The sequence below is a fragment of the Chlorocebus sabaeus genome, chromosome 21 (assembly GCF_047675955.1).
Source record: "Chlorocebus sabaeus isolate Y175 chromosome 21, mChlSab1.0.hap1, whole genome shotgun sequence".
Lineage (NCBI taxonomy): Eukaryota > Metazoa > Chordata > Mammalia > Primates > Cercopithecidae > Chlorocebus > Chlorocebus sabaeus.
Window position 1 is genome coordinate 18170070 of NC_132924.1, and position 16978 is coordinate 18187047.

General features: G+C 44.0%; 1 protein-coding gene across 1 annotated transcript in view; it reads right to left on the reverse strand.

The window, feature by feature from the left end:
- Positions 1-2166: 2166 nt before the first annotated feature.
- HECW1 (HECT, C2 and WW domain containing E3 ubiquitin protein ligase 1) overlaps positions 2167-16978 on the reverse strand; it is a 252853-nt gene continuing 238041 nt past the window's right edge. Inside the window, exons 24-27 of the mRNA XM_007981511.3 lie at positions 14711-14857; positions 12971-13085; positions 10189-10387; positions 2167-3155 (exon numbers count right to left, since the gene is read on the reverse strand). Coding sequence (XP_007979702.2) covers positions 3044-3155; positions 10189-10387; positions 12971-13085; positions 14711-14857 — 573 coding nt within the window. The 3' untranslated portion in view covers positions 2167-3043. The remainder of the gene's footprint in view (positions 3156-10188; positions 10388-12970; positions 13086-14710; positions 14858-16978) is intronic.

Genomic DNA, 16978 nt, shown 5'->3' on the forward strand with positions numbered 1-16978 from the left:
GGAGATTGTGGCTTATAAATTTATAAGTGATTAATTTTGCAATTTGCCTCCATGGAGAAAACTCATGCTTAAAAAAAAATTACAGGTGGTAACAAATAGATCTGTCTGCCGAACTATACAATTTAGGGTGGTTTACACCTCCACGTAAGTGAAATTTAGTTCTATAGCTATTTCATTTCATATGCACATTGAATGAAAAATTATATATAATTTAAACATCAGCCTTATAAATAAAGGTAAACATGAATTTCCATAACTTGTTTCTGTGTTCCTCTTCTCTTTGTTTTTCTTCCTTAAGGATTCTATGCAAGGTTGCAATAAAGTATTACAAGCTTCATCTTCTTTCAGGTGACCGTGACATCAGCATTTCTTCATGAAATTTTGCATTTTTGTGAAATAATGTTCCTGTTATGCTTTGTGGGATAGATCTAGAGCTGTGACATCAGCAGTGCTGGTGGATAAGGAAACGTTAGTTGAAAAATCATGTATGCCAAAGTTACCTATCTATATATAATTTCTGAGATACTGCATTCTTTTTGTATATGGTTAGAATAGATATTAATTAATCTAATTAATAGATTAATTCGTTATTTATATAAATTGTAAAGCTCTCCAGGAGCCGGTCCATCTTGTAAACAGCTTTCTCCCTTTCTAATGCCTGACAAATAATGTAAGTACTAGAAAGAGACTGTTTGAATTAATGAGTATTTACATATGTATAATACCAAGTTCTAAAGATAAAAGATGCCCCTATATTAGAGATGCTGTTGCAAGAGTTAGAATAAGGGTATGGTTCAATTATTTGCATAGTCCTTATGTTCTGATTTCACAAATAAAATAATAGCTCCATTGGAATCCATTATTTTTCAGATGCTGAATGTGTACTGAATTTTACATATCCCTCAAATTCTTTATCATATAACTTACACATTCCATCCTGTCTCAGTAAATTCTTTTTAGACAATAAAAGGCTAAATTTCTATAATGTATACTCCTTGATTGACACCGGACACATTGCTGCAAGGGGTGCTGGGCATTGTAGATACTTCCTACTAAAAGAATGCTTCTATTTTTATTTATTTATTTTTGAGATGGAGTCTCCCTCAGTCACCCAGGCTGGAGTGCAGTGGCACAATCTTGGCTCACTGCAATCTCTGCTTCTCGGGTTCAAGTGATTCTCCTTCCTCAGCCTCCCAAGTAGCTGGGACTACCGGCGTGTGCCATCACACCTGGCTAATTTTTGCATTTTTAGTAGAGATGGGCTTTCACCATGTTGGTCAGACTTGTCTCAAACTCCTGACCTCAAGTGATCTCCCCATCTTGGCCTCCCCAAGTGTTGGGATTACAGGCATGAGCCACCGCTCCCGGCTGGAATGCTTTAGAGTGTAGGAAACACAAATAACACACTGTCCAGACACAAACTGGTATAATGAGCCACTAGGCCTGGCTTCATAGGAAATTCACTTCGTCTTACATTTCTCCCTTGTTTTACTATGGAAAACAATAATGTGACATTTAAATAGTCGGGTCTCTTGAGCTCTTCTTTTTCCCAGTGAAGAAAAACACTTTCATTTATGACCTATTTCAGACAACATGGATAACAACGTTAGAAAAATAGCAAATGACCATTATGGTTGGGTTTATTTCAAATGTAATTGAGAGGTTAGGCTGTCTTTGGAGCCTGCAACTGTTTTTCTGACAACCTGAAGTTTTCTGAGATATATTTTCACTGAATGCTAAAAGAAATTGGATATTGATTTTGACACAAATCAACGTGCCTTTGGGGTGCTATGTTTCTGCCCCAGGAGGATTACTATGGGTGAAGGAGAAGTACTGTGTTGCCCTTGATCCCTAACAAGCACCATCACTCTTTGCAGCTTCCTAGTGTGGTCCCGATGGACAGTCGAATGTAAAGGAACTTGAACTCCATGATTAAGAAAGGAAAAGGAAAAAAGAAAACGTGAAAAAAACCAATATCAAAGTTTAAAAAAAGAAGGGTTTGTCTGCCAAGCAAACAAAAGTCATGGCTTTAACAAAAGTCATGGTATCATCTACACATTTTGTTTTCCTTTATGAAGAACTGTGGCTAGACTAAACAAAATAGAACAGTACAGAACTCAGGGATTCAAACCAAGATAATATGTCCTTCTTCCCTTTCTCCAGTTGGCATTGCCACATTCTACACAAGACAATGGGGGCTGAAGCCTCATCCTTCATGCTACATCAATCAAGAAGGTTTCTTTCTTGGACATGTGCACAAGTTTGTCCTTCTTGTGGTGTGAGTATTCACTAGCAATGCTCTCCCTCCTAAACTTCTCTTGAGTTGAGCCCACAATCCCCGCAACCATTGGGATGCATTGCATCGCATAGCAGCAGGTGTTTTCTTGCTGTTGTTAATCATTGGGAGTGTCATATTTGCACCGTGTGTCTAGGCTAGTTCCGGCTGATGGGACTGATGCCACATGTGAATCATGAGTTGAATGTATAAAAATTTCAGCTTTGCCACTGTTGTCCTTTGGATGGATATTATGCGCAGGGAAAAGTAGATAAAGAGGAAAACAAAGAGTTGATCAGCTCCTAATTCTGGAGTTGGTTGTTAGAAATTATAAAAAATGGTGGCTCTGCTCAGAAGACATGGGCATATAAAAGCTTGGAGTGCTTAATGCTCACATTTTCCCTTAAATGATAGAAATGGAAGTAAACATTTATTACCATTTGGTCAAGTGTAGCTTAACTTGCATTCATATTTCATTGTTAGTAATGGAGGTATGTGGAGATATACACAGACCTTGAGACAGCTGTTTTTTTAATATTGCATACAGGCTAGCAGTTCATTGAAAACAGAGGAGAGAAGCCTGAAGGTTAGATCTTAGAAGAAGGCAGTTCTTCATGCACAGCTTTTGTCAATCCTGATTTGGTTTGAAAATAAAAATCATGGAATACCAAAATCAAAGGAGAGTTGATTAAGGGAAAGGGAAAAGGGGATCATCCCAGGAAGGGTGATGTCACTGGCCAGGAAAATGTCAGGCGAGGTTCCATGTCCTCACTCAAGTCCAAAGGTGCTGGTTTCCTCTACTGCTGTTAACAGCTTTTCATACAACATGGAGTACGAGGGATACGGTGGAAGATCCAGTCGGTTGAAGCATGTGTGTGCCCTGAATGGGGAGAAGAGATCGGTGAGAGTGTTTGTTTCGATACAACTGGTTCTGGATCTGTGACTGTCTGAAGTTGTGATTCAAAAAGGAATCAAAAGTGAGCAGGACTGTGATTCGGGACCACCATAAAACATTGCACACTAAAGAGCCATATTCCTGTAGAATGAATAGACCGGTGGAAGGAATGGAATAACTAAAAATGGGTTGTTCGCATTTGCAAGCAAACCAACTACACTAGAATGACATTAGCAAACTGATTATAAACTCTATGGTATCAGCCTGATTTGCAATTGCGTTATAAATTTTGATGTGGTCGATGTAGGAGGCAGAAATATAATTAGTATTGAAGGATTATATTCCTAAGTCTTCTTGCCCAGCTCTGATTTCTGAGCCTCTGTGAACCACATGCATCTATTTAGAGGAACTTGAGATGGCCTGGAATTCTGAGATCCAGTTCTCCATTCAAGTCAAGTGTGCGCTGGAGACAAGTCTGACTCCTCTACCCCAGTAGAACCCACAGAACCTAAAGCTGAAGTGCTACATTTCCAAGAAAAGCTGCCCACGTGAGCCAGTCCTCCCCAGATGCCTGGAGAGTCCTGGCACCCAGGGTTCTAGTTTGCTTCATGTGTTTCCTCCTGCATGGCCAGTGTCTGCCTTAGACAAGGAATGTCTTCCTCGCCAGAGGCTAACACCTGGACCTGGAAGACTCATGTGGGTCTCCAGCAGTGGGTACAAGAAGCCCAGTAGACATAGATCCCTTGCTGTGGAGCCTTGAATCACCTGACTAGCTGCTCCCTGCCAGTAGTTCTTTGTTTCTACAGAAACTTTGGCTGATGCTGAGCCTGTACCATAGTAGGGAGAAAGGTGGATGGGTGCAGGTGAAAGTTCATTTCCTGCCTTTTCCTCCCTAAGAGTAGTGTGTTGCAATGGTGTTTTGAGACACCAACCAGCACAGAAAAGGGCACTCTAAAATCAAACCAAATCAAATCACAAAACAAACATACAAAGAAACAAACAAAACTAAACTCTCTTCATTAGAGTTTTATTTGGGATATTAAACTCTTCTTTTCATTACAAGATCCCTAGGGGACTTGTGTATTATTCACACCTTTGTTTTAAAGTATATAAATCAGAGTATCAGATCACTGCCCAGGCTGATGCAGCACTCAGGTTATGGGGGGAGATTATTTTGGGAATGAGGAAGATGGGAAGAGGAAAGAGGGAAGGTGGGGCTTCCTGCCCAGCGAGAATCTAGGGAGGATGCTGGTGTTTTCGTCTGCCCAGCACCCATTCCTCCTCCTGGCAGTCCTTGGGGAACTATCCTCAACCCCTACCTCCCTCCTCCCTGTCCCATCCCCGCTCAAGCTCCAAAGGCAGGCATAAGGTAGTAGAGTGTCTGGTCTTAGGCCCTAAAGACATAATTGGGAAGAAACATATGAATAGAGATTAGCAGAATTCTTAGACTGTTATCTAAGATTCATACAGGCCTTCCTTTACTTTAAAAGAAAATAATTGAAATCCTTTATCTAGGTGTAAATATTTGAGTGAAAGGGAACTCAGTAAATTGACTAGGATGATTACAGTGATTTCTCTCTATGTTAAAAAGATTGCAATGAAACTAGAACATACATTGGGCTATGGCTAAACAGGCGAAGTAAGGCAGAGAAATCCCAAGCATGCTTTTGGAACTAGCTGAATTAGCCAGGGGCGAGATAGGAGCAGGCATCATCTTCGTAGTTTTCTTCCTCTGGTCATTTTAACTGGCACTCATGAGTGGAAATATTACAGAAAAAAAATCATCTTTACAAATTAGTTGGAACCAAATTAATTCTGTAAAAGATCATTTCTGGGAGTAAACAGAAAGCATTGGTGAATAGCACCTAGTCTGAACACCCACGGTTTCCTTACTAGTTGTTTTTATTGCATTTATTTAGAGCCTTGGTGAACTCCCTTAGTTTGTCATCTAGAATGAACGAACACAATCAAATCATGATCCAATTCAGCATTCCTAAGAGCTCGCCATCCTCCAGGTGTGGTTCTGACAGCACCGAGTGCCGCTTACCTCATTCCTGTGCACCAAACCAAGCATTGCCCGGTGGTGTGGGGCAGTGGACAGCAAGAAACCAGGGCTTGGAAGACCTCTATGCTGACCCCAGTCTAGCCACTTACCAGCTTTACGACCCTGGAAAAGTCAGTTAATCTTCCTGAGCCTCAGTTTTCTCACTTGTAAAGTGGGGATAATAATATATGCTGCGTGCACCTCAGAGGGTTATGGGGAGGATCAACGCTAGAACACACGTAAATGCGTTTTGTAACCTGTGAATCATCATTTAAACATAAGATTCTCTTAATGCAACCATGATTGTGATAATGATTTGGGGAACTGTGTCATACTCGTGGCAGCTGAAGCCTCTGGGGTTTTGCACGTGACCTACTGGCAGGTGACTCACTCTTTTCTCACACTTGGTACGACGGATGTTTTGGAGATCCGCACGGGTCTTTCAGTTATGTCGAATTCCATGCCATTGGTGTCAAGCTAGGGTTCCAGCATTTTGAGATAATTTTGGATTGGGTTATGCCAATCCCTGTATTGTTTATCCTTCTAACTGTGTCATCTACACAGTTGATCTCCCTGTCTCCTCTATTTTTTCCAAGTTATAGATTGAAATGTTAACCAACATAGGGCCAAAGAAAGTCTTGCTCCTCTCTACTAGAGACCACTTTAAGGTTGGCTAGAAACACACAAAAGAGGCAGCAGTCACTCCTCTTTGTTGCCAATTGTTCAGCCGGTTATGTAAGTTGTGTCTTCCCTTCATGCCAATCTTCTTCTACTGCTTAACTATAGCCTTGTTCTCTTCAGATAGGCCTTGCTCTCTTCCCTGCTAAATTTACTTTTTCAAGTTTGTCAGTAACCTCTTGATCCCTAAATCCAGAAGCCTATACTCTACTCCCTCCTGCTCCAGCTCTTTAAAAGCATTTGACAGCTCTTCCTCTGGAACATCTTCCTCCTTGGCTTCTCTTTGGTTTCTCAATGGCTGCCATTTTCTCTGCTGAGCTCCCTGATGGCACCCTCAGGCCTCCTTTGTAGGTCCTCTTCTGGCCTTAGGTACTAGAGAGCAGCATTTTTCAGCTTGGCACGATTCACTTTTCAAACTGGATAACTCTTTGTTGTGGGAGTTGTTTTGTGCATTGTGAGATGTTTAGCAGCATCCTTGGCTTCTACTCAATAGACACCAGTAGCACCCCTTCCCCTCAACCAAAAATGTCTCCAGACATTGTCAACTGCCTCCTGTGGGGGAAGAAAGGCAAAGTCGCCTTCCCTAGCCCCACCTTGAGAACCATTGCTACAGAGTAAACCAACTACTAACTTAACCAGGCCTCCAACTCCACCCTGGGCCTGGGCTCAGTTTACATCTGCAGTGAAACATGTTCATATTAGAATTTCCTTTGCAACTTTTAGGCCAGTTAATTGCCTAAATGACTCATAGCTTTGATATCCCTGGTCCCTGCCCCAAAGGTAAACCCAAAGATTCTCCCCTCTCCTTTGTTCTGTCTCCACACTGCCCAGTGCTACTTTGACTCTGACCTAGCTTCTGTGCTTCTCTTTCCTTCCAAGCCTTTCCTCTGTCCTCCTTTGAGCTCTCGTTCAAAGTAAAGAAACTTTGCCACCTCCTTAAGCTCTTTCCAGATGCTGCCTCCAGGTCCTAGTGTCCCCTTTCCAGTCCTCATGGGTGGAAACTGCTCACTGCCCCACACGCTGTGACGTGGATGGACATTCTTCAAACTCCCTGCTGTCAATTCCATGTCATGACTTTGCAATCCTTGATCAGTTTCCATTCCTTTGAATCTCATGTCATTTAGATAATTTATTTTTAAAACCATAGGTTTTGGCTGGCATTTCATTTTAATGAAATAGGATAGAGTAGAAAATAGATTTTATTGCAGATAATAAGGGTAAAGTGCTGTTTTGAGGAACTTGAGTTTCAGATATACACACACATACGTGCAAATGAGTACATGTCCTGAGTTGTGATATAAAAGGCATTTCTTTCTGTGGACTATGGTTTAAAAAGCTTGAAAATCAGTGATCTAGATAGATCTTTGGTTCCTTCTGACCCTCTGAACTTCTAACTTACTATAATTATTATCTGGCACTTTGCTTAAGTCTTCCTTTCCATTTCAAGTCCTCCTACCAGACTGTGTGGCAACTAAGTCCACAGGGCTGACAGGGTGAACACCCAAGCCCCCAGTTCCTTGACCTCAACTCCAGTGACAGTCCTGCCTCTCATCTACTTCAACTATGAAATTATATCCCAGAAGCCCCTACCCTCAAAGTCATTTCTCCTGACCCTCACACATCTTTTAGCAGGCAGGGACTTGGATTGACACAAAGGTTTTATGTAGCCTGGGCTATGACCGGGTTTTGCTGTGGCGGTGTCTGGCACTCTCATCTGGGAAGCCAGTTGTCTTTCCTTTCTGCAGAGGGAAGACCTGAGGAAAGAGCTGAAGGCCGCCTCTCCCAGAATTCAGGCCACTTGCACTGTGGCTCGCAGTACCTGGGAAGCCCATGCCACCCGGGGTCTGCTTTGCTTCCTGCCTGCTCAGGGCTTCCTGCCACCTGCCATGGCCAGGCCAGGTCTTCCTGAATGACAGTTTCTGGAAGTCAGAGGTTCTTTCCTTCTATCCACACACAGATGACATTTTTTTACGTTCTTGGATCTTCAGACACTGTCCAAGGGAGACTGGACAGGGGTCACTATTCAGGGGGTTATTATCAGTGTCCTCTTAGAGGCATTTGCTTCTTGTCCCAAGAAGAGGTCCCTGCTTCCCCAAGAAACCATCTCTGGGGCTTGTGGTGCAGCAGCCCTCTTAGGGGTGCCTTGGTCCAGATATGAAGAACATGTTCATAAGCCCAGTGTCTGCCTTAGAAGTTCTCTGTGTGGGTTAATAATATTAATGTATATTTCAAAACTTCCAAAGCAAATACAGAAATTACATTCAATCTGTGACCCCAGATAACAGAGGCAATGACTCCCATTTCTTAAATAATAGAGACTCCTCAGCACAGTCTCTTCTTTTTTCTTTCTTCTTCTTCTTTTTTTTTTTTTAATTTAATTTGATACAGGGTCTCACTCTGTTGCCCAGCTGGAGTATGGTGGTACAATCACAGCTCACTGCAGCCTCGGCCTCCTGGGCTCAAGTGATCCTCCTGCCTCAGCTTCCCAAGTAGCTGGGACTAAGGGTGCATGCCACCATGCCCAGCTAAGTTTTTAAATGTTTTGTAGAGATGAGGTCTTGTCATGTTGCCCAGGTTGGTCTTGACCTCCTGGGCTCAAGCAATCCACCTGCCTTAGCCTCCCACAGTGCTAGGATTATAGGCGTGAGCCACTGCGCCCAGCCAGCAAGGTCTTTTGTTTGTGGCTCACCAAACTCTTTCTCAACTGCATCCCCTGTGATGATGTTCCGGGCATCTTACCCTCTGCACTGGCCGGCCGCACCTTCCTGAACATGTGCTGCCATTCCCTGCTCTCAGACCTTGCATGTGCTATTGCTTCAGCCTGGAAGGCCCCTTCTCCCTATTCCTCATCTCCCAATGTTCCCCTAAATGCCAGTTTCTTTGTGGCATGTTCTCTAGGCAACTCGATTAGGAGTCTCTGTTTCACACTCTCGCAGCATGCTGCTCTTCACCCTGTGCTCCTCTGATTCTACCTTGTGCTGTGATTAGTTACTATCAGGCCGTGTTCTCCCTAGATTGCCGGTTCCCACGGGCAGGTGTGTGGTTGTAGCTCAGCCCCTTCTCAAGCCGCATGCTGTAGGGGTAGGCTATCATCAGTGATGACTCAAGCTGCATTTCTCTAAAATAAAAGCAAGATGTTTCCAAATAACTATATTATTGAAATCTATCATTCAACGTAACAAACGGAAATTCTGCCTTTTTAGTCTTCTTTTCTTGCCAGACTTAAATTCACTAGGTTTAGCTATTGCTGGAGCCATGCAAACAAGACAGACCCTTGGAGCTGAGGGTCTGCTGAACGGCGTGGGTGAAGCCAGGGCTGAAGCCTGCACCAGGGTGTTCAGCTGTGGTTAACCAGCTGGGCACGCCCACGAATGCTGACTGACACCAGGTGAATTGTCCTCGGGGAAAATCTGGGAACGCTAGATGAAAGCTATAGTCCAGTAAATCCTTCTGCAATAAGGATTTAGCAAAAGTGTCTGGGTGGCCATGTAGAAAGAGAGCTGAGTTCAATGCAAAGCTTCTTTATAATTAGAACGTATCCTATTAACAAAAGATAATAGGGGTCCATCTTTTCTTCTGTCTGTTGCAGCAGTGTTTCTCACTACAGCGCTATGCACCACTGTCTCTTCAGTGCTTCCTGATTAGGAATGCACTACCCAAAGCGGCATAGAAAGGATTCAGGAAGTGCTGGGATTAAAACTCACAGTGCAGGGAACTTCTTCTGTAAAACTGCCTGGAGCCCCAGTGTCTCCTTTTCCACATTTATCCCACAATAGATGTGCTTTTTCTAAATAGAAGTCACCATAGAGACCCAGAGATACATGTGGTCTCATCCCCACATGTTTTAAAACTTGGTAGGAAAAATCCGACACATCACGCATATATAATGATCCTATGAAGTATTAAGAGATACGCTGCAGAAGTACCGATACGATGCTTGAGGGGTTACTTCCAGGTTCCAGCTTTTTTATATTAATGTCCTTGCCTCTGCCCTCTCCTGTGTGAGACATTCATCTTTAAATTAGGTTGGGCTGTGAGAGCATCCCACGACTGACACTTGGACCAAGATATTACAGCTGAAATACCATCAGTCATCAAAACCTCCCTAAGAATAATATAGTTTCAATCCAAGTCTCACAGCTACCTCACCTTCACCTTTCCCTAATAACTGTCATGACAATACTTTGGGTGACCGGAAAGAATTCCATCCCAAAGGATGGTCACTCAAAATCAAATAGCAAAGTATACTTTGCCCTCTTCAGCAGGTTTCCCCGAAGGCTGGCAGGAGCTCTGTACCTGGGGAGAGAGGTAATTTTCCCCCATTTCTCTATGCAGAAGCGCCGAAGCCCATTGCTCCCACGGAGGGCTGCGAAGCCTTCGTAGGGCACGCTGGATGTTCCCGTGACAAACTGCAGTAATCTCAGCCTCTGCTCATTATTGAAGCGCTCCACTGCGGCCCAGAACCAGCGGATCACAAGATGCCCATCGTGGTAACCTGCACGAGGCAAAGGGAGGGAGGAAGACAGGATGCGGAGAAAAGAGGAAGGGGTGAGGAGGGGGAGACAGATCAAACATATCAGGTATGATAGGAACGGAGTCGCGGTTTTTGATCTGATTTCTCTCGTGATGGCCTTTAGAGAGGTCTAAAACAATTTGTGCAACTAGGTCAAGTTTTAGAACAAGAGTAGATTTAGAAAATAGTCATTTTATAAAAGGACTTTATGTTCTGAGGGATGTTCTCAGAGATGTCTGCTTTCTATTTAAACAACTGGGACTCCACTTAAAATGCCCCTGCCTGATATAGGTGTAGATAAGGAATAGAAGGGCCTGGTAGAGACCAAAGGGCCCATGAACACAATATTGCATCATGTTTCCTTTGTTCTGCTGTCTTAGCTCTTGGCAACCACATACCATGGGAAAGTCTAGGACTTACCAGTCTAGGCTGGAGGTGAACAGCCAGTTTGGTGAACGGGAGATCCCAGGCTCTCCCCTTGAGCAGCTGCTCTCAGGCCAGCCCTGGGTGGATACATGCTGGGCCCATGGATTAAGTACTGGGTCCCTCTCACAGTAAACTGGGGAGACCATGCTTGGATATATCAATTAAATGATTTGCCATTGACTGCAAATGCAAGAGGCATTCAGAGAGAGAAGAAATCCATGTGTGCCAAAGTAGAAGCAAGGAAAGCTTCAGAAAGGAAGTGAAGCTACGAGCAGTGTGCAAAGGGCTTGTGCAAGTGGAGGGAAGGAGGAGGACATTCCTGGCAGGAAAAATAAAGAATAACAAGAACAAGGAGGAAATATGCAGGCAACTGTAAGCCACTGGAGTAGAGGCGTGTCTGGTGAAGGCAGGAAGGAATATTTCTGGGGGTGTTATGGGGCCTTAACAGCCAGGCAGAGACTTTTTTTTGAGATAGAATCTTGCTTTTTTCCCCAGGCTGGAGAACAGTAGCACAATCTCGGCTCATTGCAATCTCTGCCTCCTGGGTTCAAGGGAACCTCCTATCTCAGCCTCTTGAGTAGCTGGTTCTACAGGCATATGCCACCACACCTGGCTAATATTTGTATTTTTTTTAGAGGTGGGGTTTCACCAGGCTGGTCTTGAACTTGTGAGTTCAAACAATCTGCTTGCCTCGGCCTTCCAAAGTGCTGGGATTAAAGCCAGGAGCCACCATGCCCAGCAAGGCAGACAGCGGTTTTCATACTATACCAGTTTTATAATAGAAGAGGCTTTGTGGGGCTGAGTGTACTGGGGACATGAGGGAGGCTGAGGTGATGCCCCTTGCTCACTCTCTACTGTATTGATGGACTTCTCTGTGGTATTTTAAATGAAGAGTTTTAAGGCTAACAAAACCCTTCAAATCTAGAAGTAATAAGGAACTTGTTTTGTGGGTAGGGAAGTGGCCCGATGAAAGCAATGTTTCAGGAAGACAGGTCTGGCAGTGTGCAAGGTGAGTAGTTAGGAGGGGTTAGACATTAGCTTTAGTGATGGCCACGGTTAGAACCGTGTTGTGGCAAACTAGGATTGAGGCAGAGAGGGCTCCAATTCTGCAGGAAATGAGACACCCTTCGCTGGAGGCACGCATGCCACTCAGGAGCTGGGTCCTGGATGGAATGTTCTCTGTAAGCCTCTATACCAAGTTAGGCCAGAGACTCGACCAATATGAGGATGATGTCACCTGAAGGAAAGTTCAGGTTGGGAGTTGGAGAAAGGCATGTACAAACTCCTGCTTTGTATTGAAGTAAGGCCAAGCTTTTTGTAGTCTTCAAAAAGTGATGAATTATTATTATTATTATTATTATTATTATTATTATTATTATTTTTTGAGATGGAGTCTTGCTCTGTTGCCCAGGCTGGAGTGCAGTGGCCGGATCTCAGCTCACTGCAAGCTCCGCCTCCCGGGTTTACGCCATTCTCCTGCCTCAGCCTCCCAAGTAGCTGGGACTACAGGCGCCCGCCACCTCGCCCAGCTAGTTTTTTGTATTTTTTTTTTAGTAGAGACGGGGTTTCACCATGTTAGCCAGGATGGTCTCGATCTCCTGACCTCGTGATCCGCCTGTCTCAGCCTCCCAAAGTGCTGGGATTACAGACTTGAGCCACCACGCCCGGCTAAAAAGTGATGAATTATTTATACATGCAATGGAATGTTATTCGGCTATAAAAAGGAATAAAATAATGAAACATGCTACATGCAACATGGATGAACTTCAAGTAGGTTAAGTCAAAGAAGCCACACACAAAAGACCACATTTTGTATGATTCTATTTATATGACATATCCAGAATAGGCAAATCCATTGAGACAGAAGGCAGATTGATGGTTGCCAGGGGTTGGGGGAAGGGGGCGTAGGAGTGAGAGCAACTGCTTAATGGGTACAGGGTTTCCTTTTGGGGTGATGAAAATATTCTGCAAGTAGCTAGAGGTAATGGTTGCACAACACTATGAATGTACTAAATGCCATTGACTTGTTCGCTTTAGTCAATTTTATGTTACGTCAATTTCACCTCAACAAAACAATCTTTTGGAAAGTGCCGAGTTCTATTTGTGATAATTATATCATCACAGCTTCTGGCCACTCACCTCCCCGGTACTCGGTGTTATTCCGCCAGTCATTTAGGTCGATTTCCGCGGTGCCAGCTATCACCAGCTCCAGCTCCCTGGCATCAAACACGGACACCAACCTCGAGTCTACAACCTGAAATGCAGGTTAGGCTTCAGTATCCAGGTCCAAACACGTGGAAAGGCTATGTTCATTATTATATTTATGTGGGTTAAACTGGGAAACTCACCATCACTGGCAATACTTTTTTTCAGTCTGCAATCATTTTTAACTCGGAAATTATTGCTATGATCTGAATGTTTATATCCTTTTCCTTCCCCAAATTCATATGTTGAAATCTTTACCCCGGAGGGGATTGTATTAGGAGGTGGGGACTTTGGGGGGTGATTTGATCACGAGAGCTTCATGCTTTTATTAAACAGGCCCAAGAGAGACCTCGTGTCCCTTCTTTCACATGAAGACACAGGGAGAAGGTACCATCTATGAAGCAGAAGGTGGCCCCTTAGCAGACACCAAATCTGCTGGTACCTTGATCTTGGGCTTCCCAGCCTCCAAAACTGTGAGAAATAAATGACTGTTGCTGTAAGTCACCCATGTCACAGTATTTTGTTACAGCACTCGAACAATGATCATTGACTTAAATATTTTAGAACACAAGCCTTCATAAGCAGGGAACAGAAAAAAGAATCCCATGCTCCACCCCTAATGCTCCCTCTCACAATGATTTTGTAAACAAATCTGACTCGACTTTCTGCAGTCACACTGAAATTTTCAAAGGACATTGCATTTTAAAGGCAAAAAGTCCACATCACTTTGAAGGACTTAGTGGCTATTAGTATTACTATTTCACTTAAAATGTAGTCTTTCACACGCAATTATGACTTATTTCCTAAAATTTAGCATTTGTATTAAAACGACTGTATTTTCCATCCCTTCTCAAACCAGGACCCTAAGATTAAGAGCCTCATGCTCACTGGACTGAGCTAGCTGGGTGCAAATTTGTCTTTTCCTTCCCGTCTTCTCTCGCTTCTTTCCTCCCTCCTTAGATATCTGGGAAGACTTGTTTTGTTAGGGTTCTGCATTCTGACTTTGCATCTTGGGTCAAATGTACCAGGCACAACTGAGGTCCTGTGGTGGAACCTCCTCTAATCAAACCAGAGGTGGACGAGACCATGGCCAGTGCACTATTCCATTCTGGCAGGGAAGGAGAGCCTTCCATGACCCAAGACGTGAGAAAACATTTATAGCCTCTGGTTTTTAAACTGGAGAAGTTCAAGGATGTCGTAGAATGTCTAGCGGCCCTCCCTGTCTTCCTCATATACCACTCAGCATAGATTACATGGCACAACGTGATGCTATAATGAAATAAAATTCTAGCGACAGTGGACAATACCCCCCGATGCCTTCTCTTCACTTATTTTTGTTTCGTTGACTGAAAGGAAACACCACCTGCACATATCGCGAAGAGATGCTAGATGTTTTCACATCTGGCACACCAGGGTCACATGCCAGTTGTCTGAAAGCATTTTTCACCAATAAGAGTTGAGTTTCCCAGAGAACAGTGACCCCTCAGCCCTCCACCCCAAGAAAGTCCTCAGCACTCCCTGGTGAGGAGCACTTGCTGAGCCCACTGCCCGCCTTGGCTCTCCCTGTCTGTTCTCACCACTTGAGCTGCTGCTCCCTCAGGGAGCCTGGAGGATGAGGCCCCATGAAGCAGTGCCCTGGCCACAGCTTGCCTTCCCCAGGCCACCGGGCCTTACCTCGTAGAAGCCGCGCACCAGCGCCTCGGTCTGCTGTACCACGCCGCGTTCCACCCGCCACTTCACCATGCGCTCGATGTACTCCTTCTTGTTCTTCTCCGTCACCTGTGTGTTGGCTCCTCCAGATTTCAACTCCCTTTCCGTGACCTTGTAGGAAAACAGAAATATTGCGATGCTTGTCAATTCAGCTTATCTCTCAGGGAGATGCTTGTCAGTTCAGCTTATCTCTCAGGGAGGCACACCTGTATACCAAAAGTCCTCTACAGGGCATTATTTGGGATGATTACCCCTGGAGTCTTTTTTCCTTTCTCAAGGTCACTAAAAAGGCTCTGGCTGTTCTAAGCAGATTGGAACACAGTGGTGCAATCATAGCTTATTGCAGCCCTGCATTCCTGGGGGCAAGTGATCCTCCTGCCTCAGCCTCCTGAGAAGATGGGATCACAGAGGCGCCACTCTGCCTGGTTAATGTTTTTTTTTTTCTTCTTCTTCTTCTTCCTTCTTTCTTCTTTCTTCTTCTTCTTGTTTTTTTTTTTTTTTTGGTAGAATGTGGTCTATGTTGCCCAGGCTAGTCTTGAACTCCTGGCCTTAAGCGATCCTCCCAACTCCGAAGTATTGGGATTACAGGCGTGAGTCACTGCACCTGACCTCTAAACAGATTGTTAAGCACCTTGGAAGGGCTACAGTTTTCGTTTTATACAGAGGAAACAGGTTTCCTATAATCAAGAGGCATAATGGAAATAAAAGGAAAATGTGCTAGGTTGTCCCCAACGGTGAAGCTGAATGTCTCAATGCTACAATCACATACTTGATGCCCCCAAATCTCAATGACAGCAAATTCTTAACAGCCATCAGCTTCCACTCCCACAGCTGGCCAGAAGACAGTAGGCTTCTGGCAGAGGGTGGGGTATAATATTACACAGCCAGGGCAGCCTGATCCTGGCAAGGGAACCAGAAGCACGTAGGCACATAGAGCAAATGGCGCTGCCACTTGTGTGATGATGCATGTTTTGTTAGGACATGCTTGAGTCATCAGGGAAGGCTATGATCTGTGTGCCATCTTTCCACAGGCAAGAAGGTAGATAACATACTAGACATGAAAAAAAATCAAAATGTGTTCATGTGTAAAGGGGGTAATCTTCAGTCATTTTAAATTCACTTAAGCGTTCACTGAAATGCTCAATGCTGCAAGACAAATGAGGCATCACTGGATTTAGTTACTGGTTTAAAGAAAAAAATACCTGTATGTTTGGCACTTGTGGACACATGTACCTAAACAAAACAGTCCATAAGTAATCTGATGGTTACCTTTTCTTTTATCACTTAGGTGATCAGTGCTAATTATAAAATATTGGCTAACAATAAAATACTTGTTACCACCCAGCATCCATATTCTTTGGGATGTCTGATTTTTAGCTGCCCAGTTAAAGACTTTATTTTCCAACCTCTTTCACAGCTAGGTGTGGCACGTAAGTAAATTCTGTCCAATGGGGTGAAAGCAGAAGTGTTTGGCACCGTCAGGAGGCCTCCTTGAAGGGATGGGCTGTGTGTTCCTTTGTCCTGCTGCATTGAACACAGTCGTGATGGTTGGGATGCTGTACTCATCTGGGCTAACAGTGCGGGGCGCCTATCCTAGTGATAGCAGTGGGGAGACCTGGAAGGAGCTTGATCCCTGAGGATTTTATCAAACAGCGCTTTTTTTGTTTTTGTTTTGAAACAGAGTCTCACTCTGTCACCCAGGCTGTAGGGCAGTGGTACAATCTTAGCTCTCTGCAAGCTCTCTCTCCCAGGCTCAAGCCATTCTCCCACCTCAGCCTCCCAAGTAACTGGGACTACAGGCACATGCCACCACACCTGACTAATTTTTATTTTTAGTACAGACAGGATTTTGCCATGTTGATCAGATTGGTCTTGAGCTCCTGGCCTCAAGCGATCTAGCCGCCTCGGCTTCCCAAAGTGCTAGGATTATAGGTGTGAACCACCACACTCAGCCTAAACAGGGCTTTTATGTGAGGAAAAAAAAAAGCTTCTATTAATTTCAACAGGGTCATTTTTGGCTTCTTCACTAGTAGCTGAATCTAATCCTAAAGCCTATGGTGTCTTTCACCTGCATCCCTCTGCTCTCCACTATCTAACAACTTGACAAAAGAAGGGCTGCAATTCAATCTTCTAAAACCACTCATTGTTCTTGGTGACCTCCTTTTGAAGAGAAATGGGATAAACTTTAAACAGGTATACAGGTGACCCTTGAGCAACATGGATTTGAACTGC